The 26,012-nt window shown below is 33.4% G+C and overlaps 1 protein-coding gene across 1 annotated transcript in view; it reads right to left on the bottom strand.

The window, feature by feature from the left end:
* The window catches only part of LOC130232528 (phospholipid-transporting ATPase ABCA1-like), a 182,828-nt gene extending 160,077 nt beyond the window's left edge, over positions 1-22,751 (bottom strand). Inside the window, 4 exon segments of the mRNA XM_056462478.1 lie at positions 4,383-4,510; positions 4,654-4,795; positions 7,720-7,813; positions 22,657-22,751. Of these exon segments, the coding sequence (XP_056318453.1) occupies positions 4,383-4,510; positions 4,654-4,795; positions 7,720-7,813; positions 22,657-22,722 (430 nt within the window). The 5' untranslated portion in view covers positions 22,723-22,751.
* Between the last annotated feature and the right edge of the window lie 3,261 nt (positions 22,752-26,012).

The raw sequence follows: 26,012 nt of genomic DNA, 5'->3' as shown, positions 1-26,012 counted from the left end.
AATTAACAACAGCCAATCAATCAAAATCACCAACAATCATTCAAATTAACCAACATCCAATCAATCAATCAATCAATCAAACAACATCACCAACAATCACTCAAATGAACTAACATCCAATCAAACAATCAGTCACATCAACCAAAATCCAACAAATCAACCAATCAATCAATCCATTAAACACAAACAATCAAAACACCAACAATCAATAAATCGATCAAATCAACCAACATACAAATAATCAATCAAACCAACCAACATCTAACTAATCAATCAACCAATCAAATCAACATTGATTCAATCAACCAATGTCCAACCAACCAATCAATTCATTTCGAAAAATCAATCAATCAGTCAATTATTCAACCAAAATCTAATATATCAAACAATTAATCAACCAAAAATCAACCAATAGCCTACCAATTCAAATCAACTAATCAATCAAATAAACGAATGTCCTAACAACCGATCAACCAACCAACCAAATCAAATGAGTCAAATCAAGCAAAAATCAATCAATCAATCAATCAATCAATCAATCAACCAACCCTCCAATGAATTTATTCTTGTCTCTTCAAACATCTCCAACATTGATTCAATCAGTCATCAATTAATTCACCAGTATACAATCAATCAATCAAATTAACAGCCAATTAATCAAAATCACCAACAATCATTCAAATTAACTAACATCCAATCAATCAATCAATCAGTCGCATCAACCAAAATCCAACAAATCAATCAATCCATTAAACATAAACAATAAAAACACCAACAATCAATAAATCAATCAAATCAACCAACAGTCTACCAATCAACCAATCAATAATTAAAATAAATCAACATCCAACAAATTGATCAACCAACTACACAATCAATCAATAAATCACCAACAATCAATAAATCGATCAAATCAACCAACATACAACCAATTAATCAATCAATCAAATTAGTCAACTCAAGCAACATTCAATCAATCAACCAACCAATGAAGCATATCGCTAACATTTAATTGACCAATCAATCATTCGATCAACCAATCAATAAGTCAATTAATCAAATCAATCAACATTTAACCAACATCCAATCAATTAATCAACATCCACTGTGACAGAGAGACGTCGCCATAATCCACGTCAATGGGATGTGGTGGAAATAGACGGCTGACCCGGCTAATACATATAGAGTCGTGCTAATTAGCGAGTAAATATCAGACACTGTGCTGATTAGCGAGGGCACATTATCTGTGTCTTTATTCTTGTCTCTTTAATCCTCAACATTGATTCAACCAACCAATCAATCAATCAATCAATCAAATCAAGTTAGTCAAACCAAGCAAACTGCAATCAATCGATCAATCAACCAATCAAGTCAACAACATCCAATCAATCAATTAATCAATCAAAATCACCAACAATCAATCAAATCAAATTAGTCAAACCAAGCAAACTGCAATCAATCGATCAATCAACCAATCAAGTCAACAACATCCAATCAATCAATCAATCAAAATCACCAACAATCAATCAAATCAAATTAGTCAAACCAAGCAAACTGCAATCAATCGATCAATCAACCAATCAAGTCAGCAACATCCAATCAATCAATCAAAATCACCAACAATCAATCAAATCAAATTAGTCAAATAAAGCAAAATGTAATCAATCAATCAACGAACAAACCAACCAATAAATTGTCTCTTCAATCCTCACCAACATTAATTCAACTAGTCAACCAACTTAATCAATTTACCAGTATACAACCAATTAATAAATCACTCAATCAATCAATCAATCATGTCAACCAACATCCAATCAATCAATCAAAATCACCAACAATCAATCAGTCAATAAATCAATCAAATTAAACAACATCCAATCAATCAATAAATCAATCAAATCAATCAATCAAATCAGGCAAATCAAGCATCATTCAATCAATCAATTAATCAATAAAACACCAACAACCTATCAATCAAATCAACCAATATACAACCAATCAATCAACCAATTAATCAACATCCACATTGACAGAGAGACGTCGCCATAATCCACGTCAATGGGATGTGGTGGAAATAGACGGCTGACCCGGCTAATACATATAGAGTCGTGCTAATTAGCGAGTAAATGTCAGACACTGTGCTGATTAGCGAGGGCACATTATCTGTGTCTTCATTCTCGTTGTTTACATCCTCTCCAAACAGGTCGAGCGCGGACAAACATGCTCAGCTTGAGAGAGATTGGAGTCGTCACCTCGAACCTCAATCATGCGCAGTTGCATCACGTCATCCTGCGTTCTGATTGGTCGCTTCACTCGTCTCGCGCTCTGATTGGTTCCTGCTCCAGCCGAGCGTCTGGCAACGCTGCGAGTTAATTACTCTCTCTTAGATCTCCTGATGAATTTAATCTCGTATAATAGAAGTTCACGGCCCCGGAATGCAAATGTGCGTTCAGTGGTGACCACGGCCCGACAACACAACACACCGCGGCCTATTTGCAAATGAGCTTCTTCAGAAATCTGAATATCATTAGACTAAACGGTGTGAATAAACAGCGAGATATACGACCCGCGCTGACGCACCAACAAACACTGCTGTAAATCCAGGCAGAGCCACTGCTGTCGGGTCATTGTGGGAGAAACAGCAAGGGCAAAACATGTTTACTTTAGAAAGCCTGAAGAAAAATACATACAATAATCAATTATTTTAGGATTTTATGGCTCATATAGTGAGAATTCATACTAGAGAATAACAAAAAGACTCACTTTAATACAAAACTATATTAAAAACAAATTCTAACTGCACTTGGTTTCACTGCAGCATTGCTAATTAACTAGTTATTCGCTAAAAATATAGCATTTATTAAATAAAATATTAAATAATATATATAAAGGAAATAATAAATTATATTAGGACTTTATGGATCATACAGTGAATTCATATTCAAGCATGAAGAAAAACACTTAATCAAAATTATATAAAGAAAAACAACTGTAATGACATTGTGTTTTATTTCAGCATTTCTAATTAATTAGCAAATAATACAAAGAATATCAATGATCCATGAGGCTTAAAGTACTTTTAAAAATGTATATATAGCATTAAATGTATATATATATAAATATATATATACACACACTTTCAATAATAATAATAGTAATAATAATAATAATAGTAATAATAATAATAATAATATATTTTATTTATAGTGTGATTTTCTTAGGCCCAAAGCGCTAACAGGCATACAAGGCAAACAAAGCAGAACAATAAAAACAGTAAAAAGACTACAATAAAATATGAACGATTCAATTCAACTGGATGATAAACTTATCAAAAATAAACAATCAAAGTTAAAAGCCACGGTAAAAAGGTGAGCCTGGAGAAGTTTCTTAAAACATTCCAGAGAAACGGCATTAATAATAATAATAATTATTATTATATTATTATTATTATTATTATCAATATTATTATATATATATGGGAAAGAAAGGGGATTTAAGAGACTTTGAACGTGGCATGGTTGTTGGTGTCAGACGGGCTGCTCTGAGTATTTCAGAAACTGCTGATCTACTGGGATTTTCACGCATAACCATCTCTAGGATTTACAGAGAATGGTCCGACAAAGAGGAAATATCCAGTGAGCGGCAGTTCTGTGGGCGCAAATGCCTTGTTGATGCCAGAGGTCAGAGGAAAATGGCCAGACTGGTTCCAGCTGATAGAAAGGCAACAGTAACTCAAATAAGCACTCGTTACAACCGAGGTCTGCAGAAGAGCATCTCTGAACACACAACACGTCCAACCTTGAGGCGGATGGGCTACAGCAGCAGAAGACCACACCGGGTGCCACTCCGAATCATCTCAGACTGGTTTCTTGAAAATGACAATGAGTTCACTGTACTCAAATGGCCTCCACAGTCACCAGATCTCAATCCAATAGAGCACCTTTGGGATGTGGTGGAACGGGAGATTGGCATCGTGGATGTGCAGCCGACAAATCTGCAGCAACTGTGTGATGCTATCATGTCAATATGGAGCAAAATCTCTGAGGAATATTTCCAGTAGCTTGTTGAATCTCTGCCACGATGGAGTAAGGCAGGGATGTCCAGACTCGGTCCTGGAGGGCCGGTGTCCTGCAAAGTTTAGTTCCAACCCCAATCAGACACAGCTGGCCTAGCTAATCAAGCCCTTACTAGGCACTCTAGAAACATATAAAGCTAATATCTGCAGGACACTGGCCCTCCAGACCCGAGTTTGGACACCCCTGGATTAAGTCAAGGTTCTAGTAAGGTGTGCCTAATAAAGTGGCCGGTGAGTGAATATTGCATGTCCATCAGTTTTGACAGGTTTAATCCTCAGGGATTATTAATGAAATGAAAAGGATTACCTGCGGTTGTGTTTGTGTTCTGCAGGACAGACGTCCACTGGCTGAAATCATCAGAGATCAGTTTAGCGGAGCTGAAGAAAGCAGGATCCGCCAGCAGAGACTGAACCTCCACCAACACCTTCGTCACTCTAAATAAACATCAGGAAATATTAATAAAAGTCTTGTATTGCTAATTTTATATTGCTGTAAAATGTGTTTGTCCGTCCTTTTTTTTAAAAACGCTAGATAAATAAGACAAGCGTGAAACTTGTGTGTGTTTTGTGAGACTCACGTGGAGTTGTTGAAGTTGTTCACCTGTCCAGGAGCTTCTCCAGGTGTGGGGAAACTGACACACGGGTTCTGCATGTTACACAACATGCCCTGTATCCATGGCAACACACCTGCCGAGGGGAGGGGCTTATTGGGGTAGTGGCCTGAGAGGGAAAGAAAAACATTCAAATCAGTGGGACAATTAGGCATTTGTTTTCATACATAAACTTAATCATTAATAAACGTAATAAACAATTAAACATTTACAATTAGTGTAAATCAGTGAGGTTTTCTGCAATTCTGGTGTGACAATCAGATTTGATTTGTTTGAAAACACATTCAAACCTAAAGGAGCTATTTCAAGATGATGATGATAATAATAATAATAATAATAATAATAATAATAATAATAATAATAATAATAAACAATGACAATAATAATAATAATAATAATAATAAACAATGATAATAATAATAATAATAATAATAATAAACAATGACAATAATAATAATAATAATAATAATAATAATAATAAACAATGACAATAATAATAATAATAATAATAATAAACAATGACAATAATAATAATAATAATAATAATAATAAACAATGACAATAATAATAATAATAATAATAATAATAATAATAATAAACAACGACAATAATAATAATAATAATAATAATAATAATAATAATAATAATAAACAATGACAATAATAATAATAATAATAATAATAATAAACAATGACAATAATAATAATAATAATAATAATAATAATAATAATAATAATAATAATAATAATAATAATAATAATAAACAATGGCAATAATAATAATAATAATAATAATAATAATAATAATAATAATAATAATAAACAATGGCAATAATAATAATAATAATAATAATAATAATAATAATAATAAACAATGACAATAATAATAATGATAATAATGATAATAATAATAATAATAATAATAATAATAATAATAAACAATGACAATAATAATAATGATAATAATGATAATGATAATAATAATAATAATAAACAATGACAATAATAATAATAATAATAATAATAATAATAATAATAAACAATGACAATAATAATAATAATAATAATAATAATAATAATAATAATAATAACAATAATAATAATAATAATAATAATAATAATAAACAATGACAATAATAATAATGATAATAATGATAATAATAATAATAATAATAATAATAATAATAATAATAATAATGATAATAATAATAATAAACAATGACAATAATAATAATAATAATAATAATAATAATAATAAACAATGACAATAATAATAATAATAATAATAATAATAATAATAATAATAATAATAATAATAATAAACAATGACAATAATAATAATGATAATAATGATAATAATAATAATAATAATAATAAACAATGACAATAATAATAATAATAATAATAATAATAATAATAATAATAATAATAATAATAAACAATGACAATAATAATAATGATAATAATGATAATAATAATAATAATAATAATAATAATATACATTTTGATTTTGTAGTTGATGCTGTCTTTAATTAAGTAGGAACTAAGTGTCACTAAACTTAATTTTGAATGCACCTACCATCATCCCATAATAGAAATATGCATCACTACTTTTGATAATTAAAAAAATATATTCTATCAATTGTATTTCAGAATTGAAAATGTTAATATTTTTGCTATACTAATCTACAGTATCTAATATAATACAATATAATTTAATATAAATAATAATCTAATATATGACTTAATGTAACAAAACAATATAATATAATATAATATAATATAATATAATATAATATAATATAATAACCGTTGTCTTCAATTAAATTTTTATGTTTTAATACAACTTATTTTTTAATAAATTAATAATTTTAATATAATTTAATATAAATAAGAATATAATATAATAATGTGTTATGCATAGAAATATGTTACATTTGATATTATTAGATTTGATATGATATTTGATTATTATATTTAATAAACGCTATTTTTTGCTAATAAATTAAAATGTAATATAATATATTAACATAAATAATAATGTAATATGATATAATATAATGCAATATAATTTACAAATAATATTATAATATAATGCAATATCACGTCATTTAATAATATAATAGGTGTTGTCTTTTAATATGTTTTGATATAACTTATTTTAAAAAATAATTTAATAATAACTTTCACATAATTTAATTTAATATAAATAGGAATATAATATAATATAATATAATATAATATATTATAATATAATATAATATAAAATAATATAATATAATAGGTGTTGTCTCAATTTAAAAAATTTTAATGTAACTTATTTTTTCAAATAATTTAATAATAATTTTAATATAATTTACATAAATATGAATATACTATAATATAATATAATATAATATAATATACTATAATATAATATAATATAATATAATATAATATACTATAATATAATATAATATAATATAATATAATATGCCATAATAAACAATATAATAGCTGTTGTCTTCATTTTTAATGTATGTTTTAATACATTTTATTTTTTAAGCACTTTAGCCACTATTTAAACAGTTACTGTATATTACAACAATGAATTTAAATACAAATATAATTATATATTTGAAAATAGAATATAACAACTTCCCTGTTATTTATTTATTTTATTATTTTTTTTTATTTATTTATTTTTTTTTACCTAAATCAGTTTATTTTTAGTGTTTTGGTAATGAATTTTGGTGCATCAGGTTTTCTGTCAGATTTGATAACAGATTATTTCATAGCAAACACATGAAGCTTATATCTCAATAACTTATAATATATATGCATACACAAGAATATAAACATATAGCTAAAAACATAGATATAATAATTTAATTACCGACAGTTCATTCAATTAACAGCAACTACGATGTATATTATACCAATTACCTTCCACTGAGATTCTCTAATTAGCAAAACACCCACACACGATCGTTTTTCATGGCATCTAAATAAAGTTTGACTGTAGAAACATGATTGTGGATTAAGCAATACTTACATTCGCTTTTATAAACGGGATAGTTGGTGGATCTGACCGCCACCAGAATGAAGAAGAGAAATAAAGGCCAAACCAGCTCCACCAGCAGCCGCAACTGAGGAGGAAAAACAAAAACACTTCACAACTAAACAAGGATCAAACGATTCACTCAAGAGTCGGTTCACAGTTCGATTCCCGCTCTCTCACGATTTATTTGTTTTTATTACAAAATCCAGTTGAATATATGGTAAGTTAAAAAGTAGTTTATTACAAAAATAAATTGAAATTAGTTGAAAAAATATCTTTAACTGCGGTTACAGCTGCCTTAACCAGCATTCATTACCTTTTCAACACTCCAGGGATCAAACAATTCACTGAACTCACGTATCGGTTCACAATTCGATCTCTCACGATTTATTCGTTTTATCACAAAATATAATGAAATGTGTGGTAAATTAAAAGGTGGTTTATAACAAAACTAATTTGCAATTAGTTAAAATGTCTTAAAATGTCTTTAATGGCGGTTGTTGCTGCATTTGTCCGCATTCATTTGCACGTTATCAACCAGGGATCAAACGATTCACTGAACTCACGATTCGATTCACGATCAGACGATTTGTAATTACAAAATAAAAGACATTATATGATAAATTAAAAGGCGTGTAATTGCAAAAGTAAGTTGAACATTTTAAATAAACGCTAAACCAAATAAATAAGTTAGACAAATTAAAATAAATCTCTTCATAAATACACAATATTTCCATTTCAAATTAGAGGCGGCTGATCAGAATCCAAACAAAATGCAGCACACATGAGCAGTTCTTAATTTTGGTAGGTCATTGGACTTGGCCATTGTGTTAGTTTTCATTGGTCATTGGGCTAGTTTTGATGGGCCATTAGGTATAATTGTGGGCTAGTTTTGATTGGTCATTAGGGATTTTTTGGGGCTAGTTTTGATGGGTCATTTGGGATAATTTTGGGCAAGTTTTGATAAGTAATTTTGGATAATTTTGTCCATTGGCTTGTCCATTGTGTTAGTTTTGACTGATCACTGGGCTTATTTTGATGGGTCATTTTGGATAATTTTGGGCTAGTTTTGATGGGTCATTTGAGATTATTTGGGCTGGTTTTGATGGGTCATTTGGGATTATTTTGTGCTAGTTTTGGTTGGTCATTGGCCTATTTTTTATGGGCCATATGGGATCATTTTGGGCTAGTTTTGGTTGGTCATTTGGGATAATTTTGGGATAGTTTTGATGGGTCATTAGAGATAAATTTGAGCTAGTTTTGGTTGATCAATGGGCTAGTTTTGATTGGCTATTGGACAAGTTTTGATTGGTCATTGGGTTAGTTTTGATTGGTTATTGGACAAGTTTTGATTGGTTATTAGGCTAGTTTTGATTAGTCATTGGGCTAGTTTTGATTGGTTATTAGACAAGTTTTGATTGGTCATTGGGTTAGTTTTGATTGGTTATAGGCTAGTTTTGATTGGTCATTGGACTAGTTTTGATTGGTTATTGGACAAGTTTTGATTGGTCATTGGGTTAGTTTTGATTGGTTATTAGGCTAGTTTTGATTGGTCATTGGGCTAGTTTTGATTGGTCATTGGGCTAGTTTTGATTGGTTATTGGACAAGTTTTGATTGGTTATTAGGCTAGTTTTGATTGGTCATTGGGCTAGTTTTGATTGGTTATTGGACAAATTTTGATTGGTCATTGGGTTAGTTTTGATTGGTTATTGGACAAGTTTTGATTGGTCATTGGGTTAGTTTTGATTGGTTATTGGACAAGTTTTGATTGGTTATAGAGCTAATTTTGATTGACCATTGGGCTAGTTGTGAAAACCTGGCAACAGAAAATAACATATTTTTTCTAAAGACAGTCAGTTCCCCTGAGAGAGTCACTCATATAAAGTCCTACTCCAGCTGTATCAATTTCTTTGGCATCTCACCCATTTGAATCATCACATATTTTAATCGATTTTCAGCCAGTTCATTGTTAAATCCCAACAACCCTCATCATCTCACATCTTCCTCCTTCATTAGCTTCAGCTCTCTTGTCTTGAGATAAAGGGTCTTTCTTTTGTTTTTGAATCATGATTTTGTCCTTCATGTGGCTTCATTGGATAGGGCAGAATTTGGGCAGATCGGCAAAGACTCTGAGTTTCTGAGAATAAAAGTGGGGTCGCCGGAGGCACAGTTCTGCTTTTATGTAGCTTTGATACTGTTATTGTAACTCCAAAGCACCAGCACAAGAACATCAGTCTCCTAAAAAAGTTCTTAACAGGTTTTGACAACCTCTAGAGCAATCACACAAACTCTACATGAGGGTCTTTTTCATCTGACAGTCCATCAAAATATAAGTTTTGTTAGCATGGCATTGCCCAAATCATCGTTTTCAATTCATTTCTAAATAAATAAATGAATAAGATAACATTGGAAAAGTATTTGTTTTTGAGATGTTTTTCCAAGAAGTGGACTAATAAAAAAATAGAAATACTCAATAGGATTTACTGTAAAGTACTATAGTGGGATTGAACCGTATCAACATGATGATATGCGTTCAAGAGAAGAGCGTTAACAATGTACCATACACAATAGACTGATTTCACGCGGCTGTGTTGTGTACTTGGCTGTATATCTTATCAGCGAATAGAAAGAGACACAAATTTATCATTTCACCGCCTTCTGAGTGACCCGAAGGTCCGTTCTGAATGAATGGTGAAAATATAAAGGGATATCAGAGCTCATTTTCAGCTAAGTTAAGGGAGACGGCACTAGTTAGCTAACGTTTTCTTTCCCAAACACACGTTTTAGACACCATTTATCAAACACGAGTTAATGAACTGATTTTTTCACTATATTAGACTTGTCACGATACTGAATTAAAAGAAAATTTGTCAATTTCCCGCTAACATTTAAGGCACTGTTGATGGCTTTCTTAAAACAGCGCTGATTGGCCATTGTGTTCACGTGCTCAACAGATATGCTTGTGATTGGCTGAGAAGGTCATCAGTTCACCCTCCGCTGTTTACTGAGCACAAACACAGCCGAGCGATCTGCTTGATGACTCTACTGATCCTTATGGCTGTTTCGCACTTGCGCTCCAGTCTCCGTGTATCTGTGTTTGCACTGGGTGAAGAGCGGTAAACTGAGTGCAAACACAAGATACATGGAGACTGGATCGCGAAGCAGCAGTGAAGATCAGTCGAGTCATCCGCGCTCAGCGGCGCTTCAAATTTTACAGTGCTGGTCCTATACTTCCGCGTTTCTTCCCACCACAGCCTCGTTTTGGTTCTTTAAAATGGCGGCCGCGTGAAATAAGCGTATAGGGTATATGCCGAGCTAGTGTGTTTCCCATACTGATAAACTTCCGGTGACCTGTTATTGTGAGTTTCTTTCCATTTTATACGGTTCCTTTTACAGCATCGATGTTGTAATGTAATTCAAATACAATCAGTTAAACAGACTTTGGCATTCATTTAGTTGCTCAAGCATAAAACGAGACTAAAAGCTGTTTACTCTCACGCACCCGTCAGAATCGGCAGGCTAGCGCAGAAGCTCCATTGAATATACTGGGGTAAAATAAATGCTCATATTATAAAGACATGGCAGGGGGAAATGTTATTTAATGCAGGGCTTCTTGTACAATCTGAGACCCACTTTATATCGGATATCACTCAGCCAGTGGAGATCGCTGATTTTTAAAGAAAACAGACCTTAAATGTGCCGTTTTTGCATTGGCATACAATTCACCGGAAACGATTAACCCAGGTTACTGGCAAATTAAAAGTCCTATTAGCATGATTCGGCATGTACCCCATTATACAATAATAAGATACAGTTGGACTCAATTATTTGCCCTGCTTTTAAGTATTTATTCTTTTTAGTGATATTTAATGGAGCAAAGAAATCGTCACGGTATTTCCTATAATATTCTTTCTTCTGGAGAAAGTCTTATTTATTTTATTTCGGCTAGAATAAAAGCAGTTCTTAATTGTTTTAACACCATATTAAGGTCAATATTATTAGCCCCCTTAAACAATATTAGTTTTGAATTGTCTCCAGAACAAACCACTGTTATAAAATGACTTGCCTAATTACCCTAACTAATTACCCTAGTTAAGCCTTTAAATGTCACTTTAAGCTGAATACTAGTGTCTTGAAGAATATCTAGTCTAATATTATTTACTGTCATCATGACAAAGAGAAAATAAATCAGATATTAGAGATGAGTTATTAAACTATTATGATTAGAGATGTGCTGAACAGAAATTGTGGAAAATATACAGGTGGGTTAATAATTTAGACTTCAACAGTACATAATAAAATAAAAGTATACATAAAGAAATACATAACACATACACAACTACACATTGAACTACACGATCTGTGATTCAGCTCACAGCATCAAACTGAACGAAGGATCTGGGATTTCAGAAGTTCCCAACAAACTCATTGCAGTTGTTGTTCTTGACATTGTATTGATTTTTGATTTGATTTGGTGTGTGTGTGTGTGTGTGTGTGGCAGGGGTTTTAGTTCTTTTTACTCTCGGCGTTAGACTACAAATACAGTGCTGATGGGGGAACTCTGACTGTGTTTTAGTCTGGAAATGAAAAGCTTCTGATTTGAAGCCGTGCAGCTTGCATGTGTGTGTGTGTGTGTGTGTGTGCACTTTGCAGTGGTCTGAATGGGAAAGTGTGTTCTGTCTGCTACATTATTTATACTGTAGAAGTCTGCAGGCAGAATGAGAGAGAATACCAGATCACATCCCATACTGTGTGTGTGCATGTGTTCAGGACAGAAAGGGAATTACAAATAATTCACTATAAGACTAAAAGAATGTGTGTGTGTGTATGCAGTAATTTACCTGTACATTGCCTGTAATTTACCTGTACACACCTTGAGTTTTGAGTTATTTACCTGTAAGATTGAATCTGAATCATTTTAGCACACTGGATGATTCAATAAAGCAAACTATTCAAGGTATTGACTCATTCTCATATAGTAATGTAGTGAATACTGTAGTGTTTTGAACTATACTATAGTAACATATTTGAATTAATATGTTGTGGTGAGGCATGGTGGTTAACACTGTGACCTCACAGCAAGAAGGTCACTGGTTTGAGCCTCAGCTGGGTCAGTTGGTGTTTCTGTGTGGAGTTTGCATGTTCTCCCCGTATTGGCATGGGTTTCCTCCGGGTGCTCCGGTTTCAGTCCAAACACATGCGCTATAGGGGAATTGATTAATTAAGTTGGCCGTAGTGTGTGTGTGTGTGTGTGTGTGTGTGTGTGTGTGTGTGTGTGAATGAGTGTGTATGGGCGTTTCCAAGTACTGGGAAGGGCATCCGCTGTGTAAAACATATGCTAGAATAGTTGGTGGTTCATTCCGCTTTGGTGACCCCTGATGAATAAATGGACCAAGCCAAAGGAAAATGAATAAATTAATGTTGTGATGATTCTACTGTTCTAACCAATACACAATTTTCAATTACAAACCTGAGAATGTGTGTGTGTGTGTGTGTTTGTGATGGTAACACAACAACTACAGTAATATAAACAAATAAACCAATGTTGCAGTTTTCTACAACTATATTATATACCACAATAAACCACAGTTTACTGTAGTAAAACATTAAATATACTACTGCAGTTTGTGTGTGTGTGCGTGTGTGTGTGTGTGTATGTCTGAGTGTATCTGTGTGTTCAAAACAGAAAGGGAATTACAAATAATTCACTATAGGTATGTGTGTGTGTGTGCTGTAATTTATATTTAACTTTGAATCTTGGGGGGGGGCAGTACGGTGGTTCAGTGCTTAGCACTGTCGCCTCACAGCAAGAAGGTCACTGGTTTGAGTCTCGGCTGGGTCAGAAGGTGTTTCTGTGTGGAGTTTGCATGCTCCAGTTTCCCCCACAGTCCAAACACATGCGCTATAGGGGAACTGATTAACTAAATTGGCCGTAGTGTATGAGTGTGTGTGTGTAAATGTGTGTGTTTCCCAGTACTGGGTTGCGGCTGGAAGAGCATCCACTGTGTAAAACATGTGCTGGAATAGTTAGAGGTTCATTCCGCTGTGGCGAACTCTAAAATAGAGACTAATCCAAAGGGAAACGAATGAATGAATCTTGTGAATCTGAATCATTTTAGCGCACTAAACAATTCAATCTAGCAAACCAATTCAAGGTATTATACCGTCATACTTTTGAAACCATACTATTGTAAAATACTTGAATTAATCTGTTGTGGTGATTGTATAGTTGCTATGGTAACAAAAACTAGAGTTAATATAAACAAATAAACAAATAAAAATTGTTGTAGACAATGTAGTTGTCTACAACTATGCCACAATAAACCAGTTTACTGTAGTAAAATATTTAAAATACTACAGTATTTGTTGCCCATTCATCCTATTGTTAAAAATATATATTTTTGAGAAAGTAAAAATGAAACGATGGGTAATAAATACAATTACACATATGGAATTAGCAGCACGGTGGCGCAGTGGTTAGCACAATCGCATCACAACAACAAGGTTGCTGGTTCGAGCCCCGACTGGGTCAGTAGGCATTTCTGTGTGGAGTTTGCATGTTGGCGTGGGTTTCCTCCAGGTGCTCCAGTTTCCTTCACAGTCCAAAGACATGCAGTACAGGTGAATTGGGTAAGCTAAATTGTCCGTAGTGAATGCGTGTGAATGACTGTGTATGGATGTTTTCCAGCGATGGGTTGCAGCTGGAAGAGCATCCGCTGCGTAAAACATATGCTGGAATAAGTTGGTGGTTCATTCTGCTGTGGCGACCCCAGATTAATAAAGGGACTAAGCTGAAAAGAGAATGAAGGTATGTCCCCATAATTCACAAAAACCTGTGTGTGTGCTTGTGTGTGTGTGTGTGTGTGTGTGTGTGTGTGTGTGCGCGCCCCTTATTTTCACATTTTCTCCAAGAGTGAGGGGAAAACTGTAATCCTTTCATATATTTTCCTGTCCTCCTTTTTCGGTCCAAGGACTGGAGAGCAGAAATAGAGTGGAGGGATACAGCATGACAGTGATGGAAACGAGAGAGTGTCTTTATCTGAGATTCGCTCACTCCATTAAAGTCTGCTGGAGGACTTAACTCCGTTATCAAAGAGGAAATCCAGCTGAAGAGGACGAGCTCTGTCTCTGGCAAGATGACCCGCTTATGATCGCTTTACTGTAGAAACTCTCTGGTGTTCAACACACTCCCATCGACCATTTTTAATATAGTTCTGGAGTTCGCTAAACGCAAGAGTTGAACATTAAAGTACACATGAAATCTGAACCAACCGTGTTGATTATGTTAGCTCGCATTGCTAGTTTTGTGGATTCATCTGTGCAAAGTTAGGATGTATCAGGGTGCAGATGTACAAAACCAGTGACGAGGAATAAATTCAGTCCAAGGTTTTTATTTAAGTGCAAAAACAAATCGTGGATTCCCAGCAAAAACTAAACTCCTTTATTCTGCAAAATTATATACAAAATGTACAGAATCTATGTGTGTTCTGGCTTTGCCAATAGATAGACCCAAACACATCAACTATCCACACAAGGAAAAACATCCTAAAATGTATTCATCATGTATGGCAACCAAAATGTCTGATGAATGTCAATAGTGGTACGTCTACACAACGTCAGACTGTAGCATACTTAAATGCTGATATTTGGTTGATTTTAGGTTGGACATTGATGTTGGCCTGGTGTTGAGTTCTGACATCAACTTGATTTTCATTTCCAAACAAAATGCAACGTCCCCATGACGTTGTGGTACAACGTCAATCTGACGTCATGTTAACGTCTTGTGCCTGCTGGGTGTTTAATACGGTGGCCCAGTAGTGCAAAACACAACGCATTAAGATCACAACGCAGCAACATTAAAGGGCACCTAGGTTAGCTCTTTTTTCAGATTTAATATACGTGTTTTGTGTCTCCAGAAAGTGTGTGTAAAGTTTCAGCTCAAAAAACCCATCAGATTATTTATTATACCTTTTATTAAATTCCTATTTATACATTTTTGCACTGGGTGGTGGTTTTGGTGTACTGCTCCTTTAAGGCTAGTCCTCCCCGCCCACCGTTTCTACGTGCCTTTCTGTATGCCTTAATCTCCTCCCTCGGCTGATTCAGACAACAGACAGACTTAAAGGAAGCAGATCTCACGTAACTGTGAGAAATACTACAGTAAGAACTTTACCAATGAGGATTTGATGTAGAGTTGCTATGATGAGTTACACACAATGTCGTTACAAAGTTCACGCACACACACACAGACACAGTGTGGACACGATGCGCGCACACACACAGACACAGTGCAGACACCACACACACACACACACACACACACACACACACACACACACACACACACACACACACACACACACACACACACACACACAGACAGACAGAAACAACGCGGACACGACACGACACACAGAGACACAGACAGCGCGCGTTAAGCTTTAGCTTTGCACTCTTTTTGCACTCATATGTGACAGGATACAGGTTAATCTCCACTGCTGTATGGATATCTGTTATGTTAATGTACAAAATAAACCTGATTTAACGTCCACAAACTGGGATTGAAGCATCTTTTATAATAGTTCTGAGACGCGGCTGTGCTGATGAAGTAAAGCTGAAGTAAATCGCTGTAATTCATGACACACGTGCTCTGTTTTAAAACATGTGAAACTCACTCTTGATCACGTTTGATGATGATTGATGATCCTAGCGAACTGAACAGGCCTTTTATTCCCGGCTGCTTTGCGCTCGTCTGGTCTTGTTGATATGATTATAGACGTGACTACCGGGACATGTTAATGCGCGCAGCTGTCAATCAATTTGGTGGGCGGGGGGACCGCACTCCTATGTAAACTTGCGGTCGATCTGAAAACCGCTCCAATTGGTCCACCGTGTTTATGTTGTTAAATTGAAAAAAAAGCACTGGGTGTGCTTATATCAGCCCAATATGACGGTCTATACACCATACATGCACATATGTCTGTCCAAACAGCTTGAAAAGTAGATTTTTCACCATAGGTGCTCTTTAAGATCACAACGCAGAAACATTTCAAAAAGCAAACATTAATTTCACAGCAATGTTTCTGCGTTATGAAATTAATGTTTGCTTTTTCAAATGTTTCTGTGTTGAGATCGTAATGTCTCTGTGTTGTGAAATTCATGCGTTGTGTTTTGCACTATTGGGCCAACTGTAGTTTAAGGCCATTTGGGTCATCATACAGTAAACATCCGTTATCTTCTCATCAGACCAACAGACCAAGCAGAGAGTACAAAATCATATGTGTCTTTACAGTTTTACAGCCAACTGTGTGCTAGTTTCAAGTGCAGAGCTTGTACACCGAGACTAATAACCACGCACACTGAATTAACTTTGACTGAGGCACCGGATGCGCCGCTCGAAGCCGCGACACGGCACACCAGACACTCTCTGTGGCGCGGCAGAGACATGAAGAGTCCCGAATCGTCGCGCCACGCATTTTTGAATTCTAAACATAGGTTTCTGCAGCGGTCCGCGGCGCCCAGCCGTCGACTTGAGTGTACCCTGATAGAAACCGATGTTTAGAACTCTAAAACGCATGCTAGTTAAGATCACAGGGAGCTTCTGGGATCGTGAGAAATGCAAACGGCTGAAGTATAAGGTAGACTCAATGAGAAGTACACATGTTTGCAAACCTACCTAAAGATACAACCAATAATTCAGATTAGAGCGATAATGTGGAGAATATTGATCTTGTGTTGAGCCCAATGAGCCTTGCATCTAAAAATAGAGCTAGCGTGTTCCTTTAGTGATATCGCTTCAACTCACGCTGAAAATGGCGGACGTGAATCAACAAACTGAGGATATGATGACGCGCCTGTCAATCAATATTGGTGGGCGGGGGGACCGCTCTCCTACGTAAAGTTGCGATCGGTCTGAAATTCTCCAATTGGTCCACCGTTTTTTATGTTGTTAAATTGAATAAAAGCACTGGGTGTGTTTATATCACCCCAATATGACGCTCTATACACCATACATGCACATATGTCTGTCCAAACAGCTTGAAAAGTAGATTTTTCACCATAGGTGCCCTTTAAAATTTTAAGTTAACTCAACTTTTTATTTTTTACAGTGGTGAACGCTCAAATGTCGAAATCAAAAGTCTCCTCAACTGAATTTTTTGCTTTCATTGAACAAACAGCTCCAAACATGCAGTTAAATCATTTTTATGAGTAAATTCAACTCTGAGCTCAAAAATAAGTCCAACTAACTTACAATTTTAAACTGAGTTAACTATTTGTAAGTTAGATTTTTTACAGTGCAGTCATTTGAGGATTTGTAATTAGTTACTCTACACCACTGTAAGTAACTGAGTTACTATTATGAGAAGTGACTAGTAATTATAACTGATTACTCTTTTAAATGAACGTGTCCAGCACTGGCAGCAAGTAATGCTAACAGAGGAATGAATGAATGAATGAATCACCATCTGCCTCGCCAATATGATGTATTCAGGGATTAACATTTGCATAGCTTTCACTGTAGGTTTAATGCCTTTTTATGGCAATTAGGTTGCATTAGTTTGGATTTATATCACAATATTGGAGTGCGATATCACCGCTCTGATTAAAGTGCTCTGGAAATGCAAATTCGCAGCATTTATTTTCGGTCATGACTTTTGATGTTGTGAAGTTTGGCTCGGGATCAGATGAAGTTTCTGTTCGCACAGATTTGCCAGTCAACGCAAGTCGATCTGAACGAGACTCTGTTCTGCAGAAAAAAGCAGACTTTGGCAACCTGACAAGATTCTCGGCTAAATCATCTGTAAGATCTCTGCCTTTTTAGCCAGAAAACTCACTCAATAAAAGACAAAAGGATGAAGTGTTGAGTGCTGTAAACAGTAGCACAACACTGACGCACTCAGACATTCCTCTGTTCACAAACCCACTGAACTGCTGGCATAAACAGCCGCATCCTTGCTGTCATTTCAACTGCTTTGACAGTAATATTGTCAAATATATTTCATTTTTTTAAACAACTGCTTGCTTTTTTGAGTATATGTGGGAGATTGTAGAGTTGTGTGGGTACATTTTGCGTCTGCGAAATAAACCTTTTATTATTTTTCTAAATATTTAAGGACAGAGTTTTTAATAATAACACAATTTATAACTAATAATTTATTAAAGATTTATGTTGTATGCATGACGTATGAATGAATGAATGAACATTTGATGTACCCACAATTCTGGAATAAGTACTGAAATATTACAGATTTATTTATATTTGAGGTGCAGAATTTTCACTTTTGAGGTATTACGTTTATTTATTTATTTATTTATTATGCTGAATTTTATTATATGTATTTGTTTTTAATTTGTTTATTTATAAATTGTTTAATCATTTTGTTTATTTATTATGTTTATTTATTTATTATGTTTATTTATTCTTTACATTTATTATGTTGATTTATTTATTGTTTATTTATTTGTTTTTATTATTATGTTTAATTATTATGTTTATTTTTTATGTTATTTATAAATTATTTTTTATTTAATTATTATGTTGATATATTATGTTTGTTTATTTACTATGTTGATTTATTTATTTATTATGTTGATTTATTTATTACATTTATTTATTTATTTATTATGTTGATTTATTTATTTTTTGTGTTGATTTATTTATTACGTTTTTTATTTATTTGTAATGTTGATTTAATTATTATGTTTATTTATTTATTTTGTATTATTATGTTTAATTATTATGTTTATTTTTTGTGTTATTTATGTTATTTATTATTTTTTATTTAGTTATTATGTTTATTTATTTATTATGTTGATTTAATTGTTTATTTGTTTATTTTATTATTATGTTTAATTATTATGTGTATATTTTTATGTTATTTATTAATTCATTATTTTTTACTTAATTATTATGTTGATTTATTATGTTTATTTATTTATTATGTTTATTTATTTATTTATTAAATTTATTTATTTATTTATTTATTTATTTATTATGTTTTTTATTTATTTATTATGTTGATTTAATTATTGTTTATTTATTTATTTTTATTTTTATGTTTAATTATTATGTTTATTTTTTATGTTATTTATTTATTCATTATTTTTTACTTAATTTTTATGTTGATTTATTATGTTTATTTATTTATTTATTTATTTATTTATTTATTTATTTATTTATTTATCTATCTATTATGTTTTTTATTTATTTATTATGTTGATTTAATTATTGTTTATTTATTTATTTTATTATGTTTAATTATTATGTTTATCTTTTTATGTTATTTATGTTATTTATTTCTTTATTTAATTATTATGTTTATTTATTATGTTTATTTATTTATTGTGTTTTTACTATTTACAACATCCTTTATATTCATTTTTAGCCAAAACATTACCACTATTTTAACTTTAGCAGAGTTAAGAAATCACATTCATGTAATTACTCAGCACTAATGCAGGCTATTGATTGATTAATCATTGTATATTGATTGTTTGATTGACTGGCTGATTGACTGAGTGACTGACTGACTGACTGACTGACTGACTGATTGATTGATTGATTGATTAAATGCAAAATTTAACCATTGCCTGTTGCGCTTTCTCTTATTCATAAGTTATAGTGTGTCATCTTTTTAAGTCTTAAGTCTATTTTCCAGTAAAAATGTGCATCACATTTTAGTTAATTAGTTAATTTATTTGATTCTAAGAAAGTTTGTATTGCAAAATATAAACTCCCAATTCGTAGCAAGTAATTAATAGTGAATACTGTAATGTTTTTGAAGATTGTTTACCCGACCTGCTCGCATATCATCCAGTTTGTGCTGAATATTTTCATAAATGTTTTAATAGTTTTTTAAAAGTTGAAAAATAAGGTAATTTTTGTACGTTTATAGTATTTTTTCTTTGTAAACGTCCTTGGTTTGGGTGAACTGTCTCTTTAAAACAGCTTATTTTGCCACATTTATTTCTGTTATTGCTCTTCACCTCTCATTGTCTCGCTCCATTAGTTGGAGTGCGTCTCATTAGAAACACATTAGACAGGTGAAGAGTTAATGACATGAGTGTGGGGAATCGGTTAAGCACACCAGTTTACATGCTAAACGTAATAATAACACTGACCTCAGAGAACTCTTTAGATAAACACTCATAGACAAGCATGCTGTTTTTAACAGGCTGCTCTATGATGCACTACATTGTCTGTCTTTATTTATCAACAATGTTACTTAGGGTACGTTTTGCTGTACGTTTCAGATGACAAATCCACTAGAGGGCGCTGTAAAACTATAGCTTTGTTGGGCGATGTGTAAAACCATGTTGTATATGTAAAAAACTATGTTGCACTGTAACAAAGAAGTTGGGACATTTATCCTTGTAGATTTGGGAGTGAAATAGGAAGACAATCGTGTTGGAATACTCCGGGTCTGCTGCTTGGAATATATTAGGAGTCTTAAATATAAAGTAATAGAGACTCGTATGCCTCTGGGCTTGATTGAAACTGATTTTAATTCATTTTAATGTTTAATTTTTGTATGAAGGTCATATTAAAAGCTTGTTAGGAAGCCTTTACTTTTCTCTAGATTTAATTGATTTACCTTATTACTTCACCTTTCAATTTTGAGCTTGCAAATTGAATTTAAAAATATATATTAATTAAATGTATAAATTATTCTGATTTATAAAGAACTACTGGACTATTTCAACATTTATTTATTTAAACAACTGAATCCTATATTTGGATTATACCAGACCCTTCTATATCCTAGAGCCTTCAGATATTTTACTTTCATTATTATATTTATTATTTTATTTTATTATTATTTTATTCTTAAGTCAGTTCATTTGTTAGTTGTAACTTTAACAGTATCACCATTGCTTACTAATAACTATGACATTATATATATATATATATAATTGTAAGAATATCGTTTTTTTGTTGTTTTTTTTTATTGCACCAAAAAATAAATAAAGATTTCTTCAGGATTATGTTTTAAAATGTCTTTAAAACTCAGACAACATTAATCATTTATTTTATTCTATTTTGATCTGTAAATCCAGAATTTGAAGGGTGATAAAAATATCAATAAAATTTAAATAAATAAATAAAAATCATCAATAAAAATAAGTAGTAAATAAATAAATAAATACAATTAAAAGCTTCATAAAAATTAATGAATAAAATTCATTGTTAACTAAAATACTCAATCCAAATAAATAAAATAATTAATAATAATAAGATTAAGGGATAAAATATTAAAAAATGTAAATAAATAATTAAAATTAAATAAATAAAAAAACAAAATATTTTATTTTATTTATTTTATTTTTATTTATTTAAAAAAACACTAAAGAATATAAAAAAATTTAAATATTTGTAACATTTATTGATTTATTTATAATATAATATAATATTATTTAAAAAAATTTTTATTATATATATATATATATATATAAATAAAATAAAATAAGGTTGTTATAATAAAATAACACTGTTGCCTCACAGAAAGAAGGTCACTGGTCAGTTGGTGTTTCTGTGTGGAGTTTGTATGTTCTCCTCATGTTGGTGTGGGTTTCCTCCGGGTGCTCCGGATTCCCCCACAGTCCAAACACATGCGCTATAGGGGAATTGATCAACTAAATTGGCCGTAGTGTATAAGTGTGTGTGTGTGTGTGTGAGTACTGGTACTGTACACTTTTCCCAGTACTGGGTTGCAGCTGGAAGGGCATACGCTGTGTAAAATTTTGTATAAGTTTGAGGTTCATTCTGCTATGATGATGAATGAAGGAACTAAGCTGAAGGAAAATGAATTAATGAATGAATAAAAATAAAATAAATTCAAATAGAATATGTATTTCCAAAAACACCAGAACATTCAGCACTACCCCACTGTTGTTCTCCCAGCATGCAGTGTATTTATGTGTCCGTGTACCTTCTGCCGCCTCCGGAGAGTGAAGTTCTTCCACAGTAACAATCCGAGCTGCGTCCGGAGACTCATTATCACAGCTGACGGAGGGAATATCAACAGTTACTCCTGCAGAAACACAGAAAATAAATAAAAGAGGACATTTATTAACCACAGCAAACTAATTAGCTAATCATAAAACCAAATCTCTGTCTTTAGCGCTCGTAAACGCCAGATCTGTAGTAAAACTAGCACTGCAGCTCTGTTGTTCTTCACAAAGCTGTCACAAATATAACAAAACCCCGGAAAAATCAATGTTTTTAAACTATTTTATTTAGTTTATTAAAGTCACACAAGGACGGCACGGTGGCTCAGTGGTTGGCACTGTGACCTCACAGCATGAAGGTCGCTGGTTCGAGTCACGTGCGCTATAGGGGAATTGATTAACTAAATTGGCCTTAGTGTATGAGTGTGTGTGCGTGTATGTGTGAATTAGTTTGTATGGGTGTTTCCCAGTACCGGGTTGCAGCTGGAAGGGCATTCGCTGCGTAAAACATATGCTGGATAAGTTGGCGGTTCATTCCACTGTGGCGACCCCTGTTGAATAAAGGGACTAAGCTGAATTATATTTGTTTATTTGAGTGAGCACGTATGTGTGTATGTGTATGCATGTGAATGTGTGTGTGTGTGTATGTGTATGCATGTGAATGTGTGTGTGTGTATATGTGAATATGAATGTGTGTGTGTGTGTGTATGTGAATATAAATGTGTGTGTGTGTGTGTATATGTGAATGTGAATGTGTGTGTGTATTTGTGAATATGAATGTGTGTGTGTGTGTGTATGTGAATGTGAATATGAATCTGTGTGTGTATATGTGAATATGAATGTGAGTGTGTGAGAGTGAACATGAATATGTTAATGTTTGTGTGTGTGTGTGTGTGTGTGTGTGTATATATATATATATGTATGTTTATGTAAATGCATGCGAGTGTGTTTATGTGTGTTTATCTGAGTGTGTGTGTATGTTTATCTGAGTGAGTGTGTGTGTATCAGGGGACTGTATGAATGTTTTTAGCCAAGCAGAAGAATAAAGCGGACTCGGAGAGACGTTTAATTGGCACTAGTGGGAAAGGTGTGTGTCCGGGTCGCCTTTACTGCTGTGGAAATGAGCACACACTCATCCTCAAACACTCCAGGAACACACTCTTCTAGATAAGAAAGGGTTCAGCAGAGTTCACCACCAGATTTGATGCCCTCTGTTACATGAAAGAGCACATTATAATCGACACACACACTGCAGACTGACTTACCACTGAACTTTGCTCCAGTCCTAATTATCGGATCTAACTGCTCAAGTCAAATATCATTATTTTATAGTGTGTTACATTGTTAGAGCAGACAGTACACTGCAAAAATGCTTTCCTTAGCTATTTGGACTAGAAACAAGACAGAAAACTGAACAAGTCTTAAATCATGAAGCACTTGAGTTAAACTGATGAATGCAGCTTTACTGAATATTAAACCGCAGCTGAGTACAACAAACAGGAGACAGTGGCAATGCAATGAACCCGAACTCCAGCGGGAGACAGAAATGGAGGCAAAAAATGCCTTGGGAGAAGCTAGGCTCATTCAGGGGATCAGTCCTCATCTGGCCAATTAATGGGTAATGATGTGAGTTATAATTCCAGGCTGCGTCACGAATCAGTTTATATAGTACTCTAATTTTTAGGGTGAAACCCAGAGGACAAACGAGCAAAACAGCCTACAATGATCATGTGAATTGAAAAACAATATCCAATCAGAAAGCAGGCTGACAGAAGACCCGTTTTAGTGTTAGTCTTTTTGGTACAAATGTCATTGGTTTGATCCAGCTGATCTGATGACATAGGTCTAATCTCATTGGTCTGATGATCTGATGACATTGGTCTGATCTAGCTGATCTGATGAGAATGGTCTGTTCTCACTAGTCTGAAAATCTGGTGACAATGGTCTGATCTCATTGGTCTGATGATCTGATGACAAAAGTCTGATTTTATTGGTCTGATCAAGATGATCCAATGACAATAGTCTGATCTCATTGATCTAATGCAGCTGATCCAATGACAATGGTCTGATCTCATTGGTCTGATCCAGCTGATCTGATGATAATTGTCTGATCTCATTGGTCTGATCCAGCTAATTTGATCACAATGGTCTGATCTCATTGTTCTGATCCAGCTGATCTGATGACAATTGTCTGATCTCATTGGTCTGATCCAGCTAATCTGATGATGGTCTGATCTCATTGGTCCGATAATCTGATGACAATGGTCTAATCTCATTGGTCTGATCCAGCTGATTTGATGACAATACTCTGATCTGATTGGTCTGATCGAGCTGATCTGATGATAATAGTTTGAGCTCATTGGTCTGATCCAGCTGATCTGATGATATCGGTCTGATCTCATTGGTCTGATCCATCTGATCTGATGACAATGGTCTGATCTCATTGGTCTGATGCGGCTGGTCTGATCTCATTGGTCTGATCCAGCTGTTCTGATGACAATGGTCTGATCTCATTGGTCTGATAATCTGATGATGATAGTCTAATCTCATTGGTCTGATGATCTGATGACAATAGTCTGATCTCATTGGTCTGATATTCTGATGACAATAGTCTGATCTTATTAGTCTGATCCAGCTGATCTGATGGCAATTGTCTGATCTCATTGGTCTGATCCAGCTGATCTGATGACAATTGTCTGATCTTATTGGTCTGATCAAGCTGACCTGATGACAATGGTCTGACCTCATTGGTCAGATCCAGCTGATCTGATGCAAATGGTCTGATCTCATTGGTCTGAACGTGATGATCTCATGAGAATGGTCTGATCTCTTTGGTCTGATAATCTGATGACAATGGTCTGATCTCATTGGTCTGATCCAGCTGATTTAATGACAATTATTGCTCTGATTACTTATAGCTTTTATCTGATTCACAGCATTTCAACACGTGTATTCAGGACACTATGTTACTGTGTTTTTCTTTGCTGGTTGGACATTATCAGTCAAACCATACTAATCTGGCCATACAGGTCCGATCTCACTCAGTCTGATCAACCATTCTACATCCGCAATTAACATTACACATACTTATTTATAGCAAGTAGATAGAATAGAGTTAAACAGACTGTATTTTAAATGCAATTTTAGGCAAAACATATATCATAGAGGCTTCTTGTTGGAATGAGAGAATATGAAATGACTCAGAGGTTGTTTATCGTGAGCAGGTTGAAAGATGTTACGTGATATCTGTCCGTCCTTATGGGACACGTCTAAGTTAATTAGCTATTTGTCTTTTCCAAAGTGACTTACAGTACAATTATTACGAGGACAGTCCCAC

Source organism: Danio aesculapii, chromosome 7 (assembly GCF_903798145.1).
Source record: "Danio aesculapii chromosome 7, fDanAes4.1, whole genome shotgun sequence".
NCBI classification, from domain to species: domain Eukaryota; kingdom Metazoa; phylum Chordata; class Actinopteri; order Cypriniformes; family Danionidae; genus Danio; species Danio aesculapii.
This window is presented reverse-complemented; position numbering and strand designations above follow the sequence as displayed.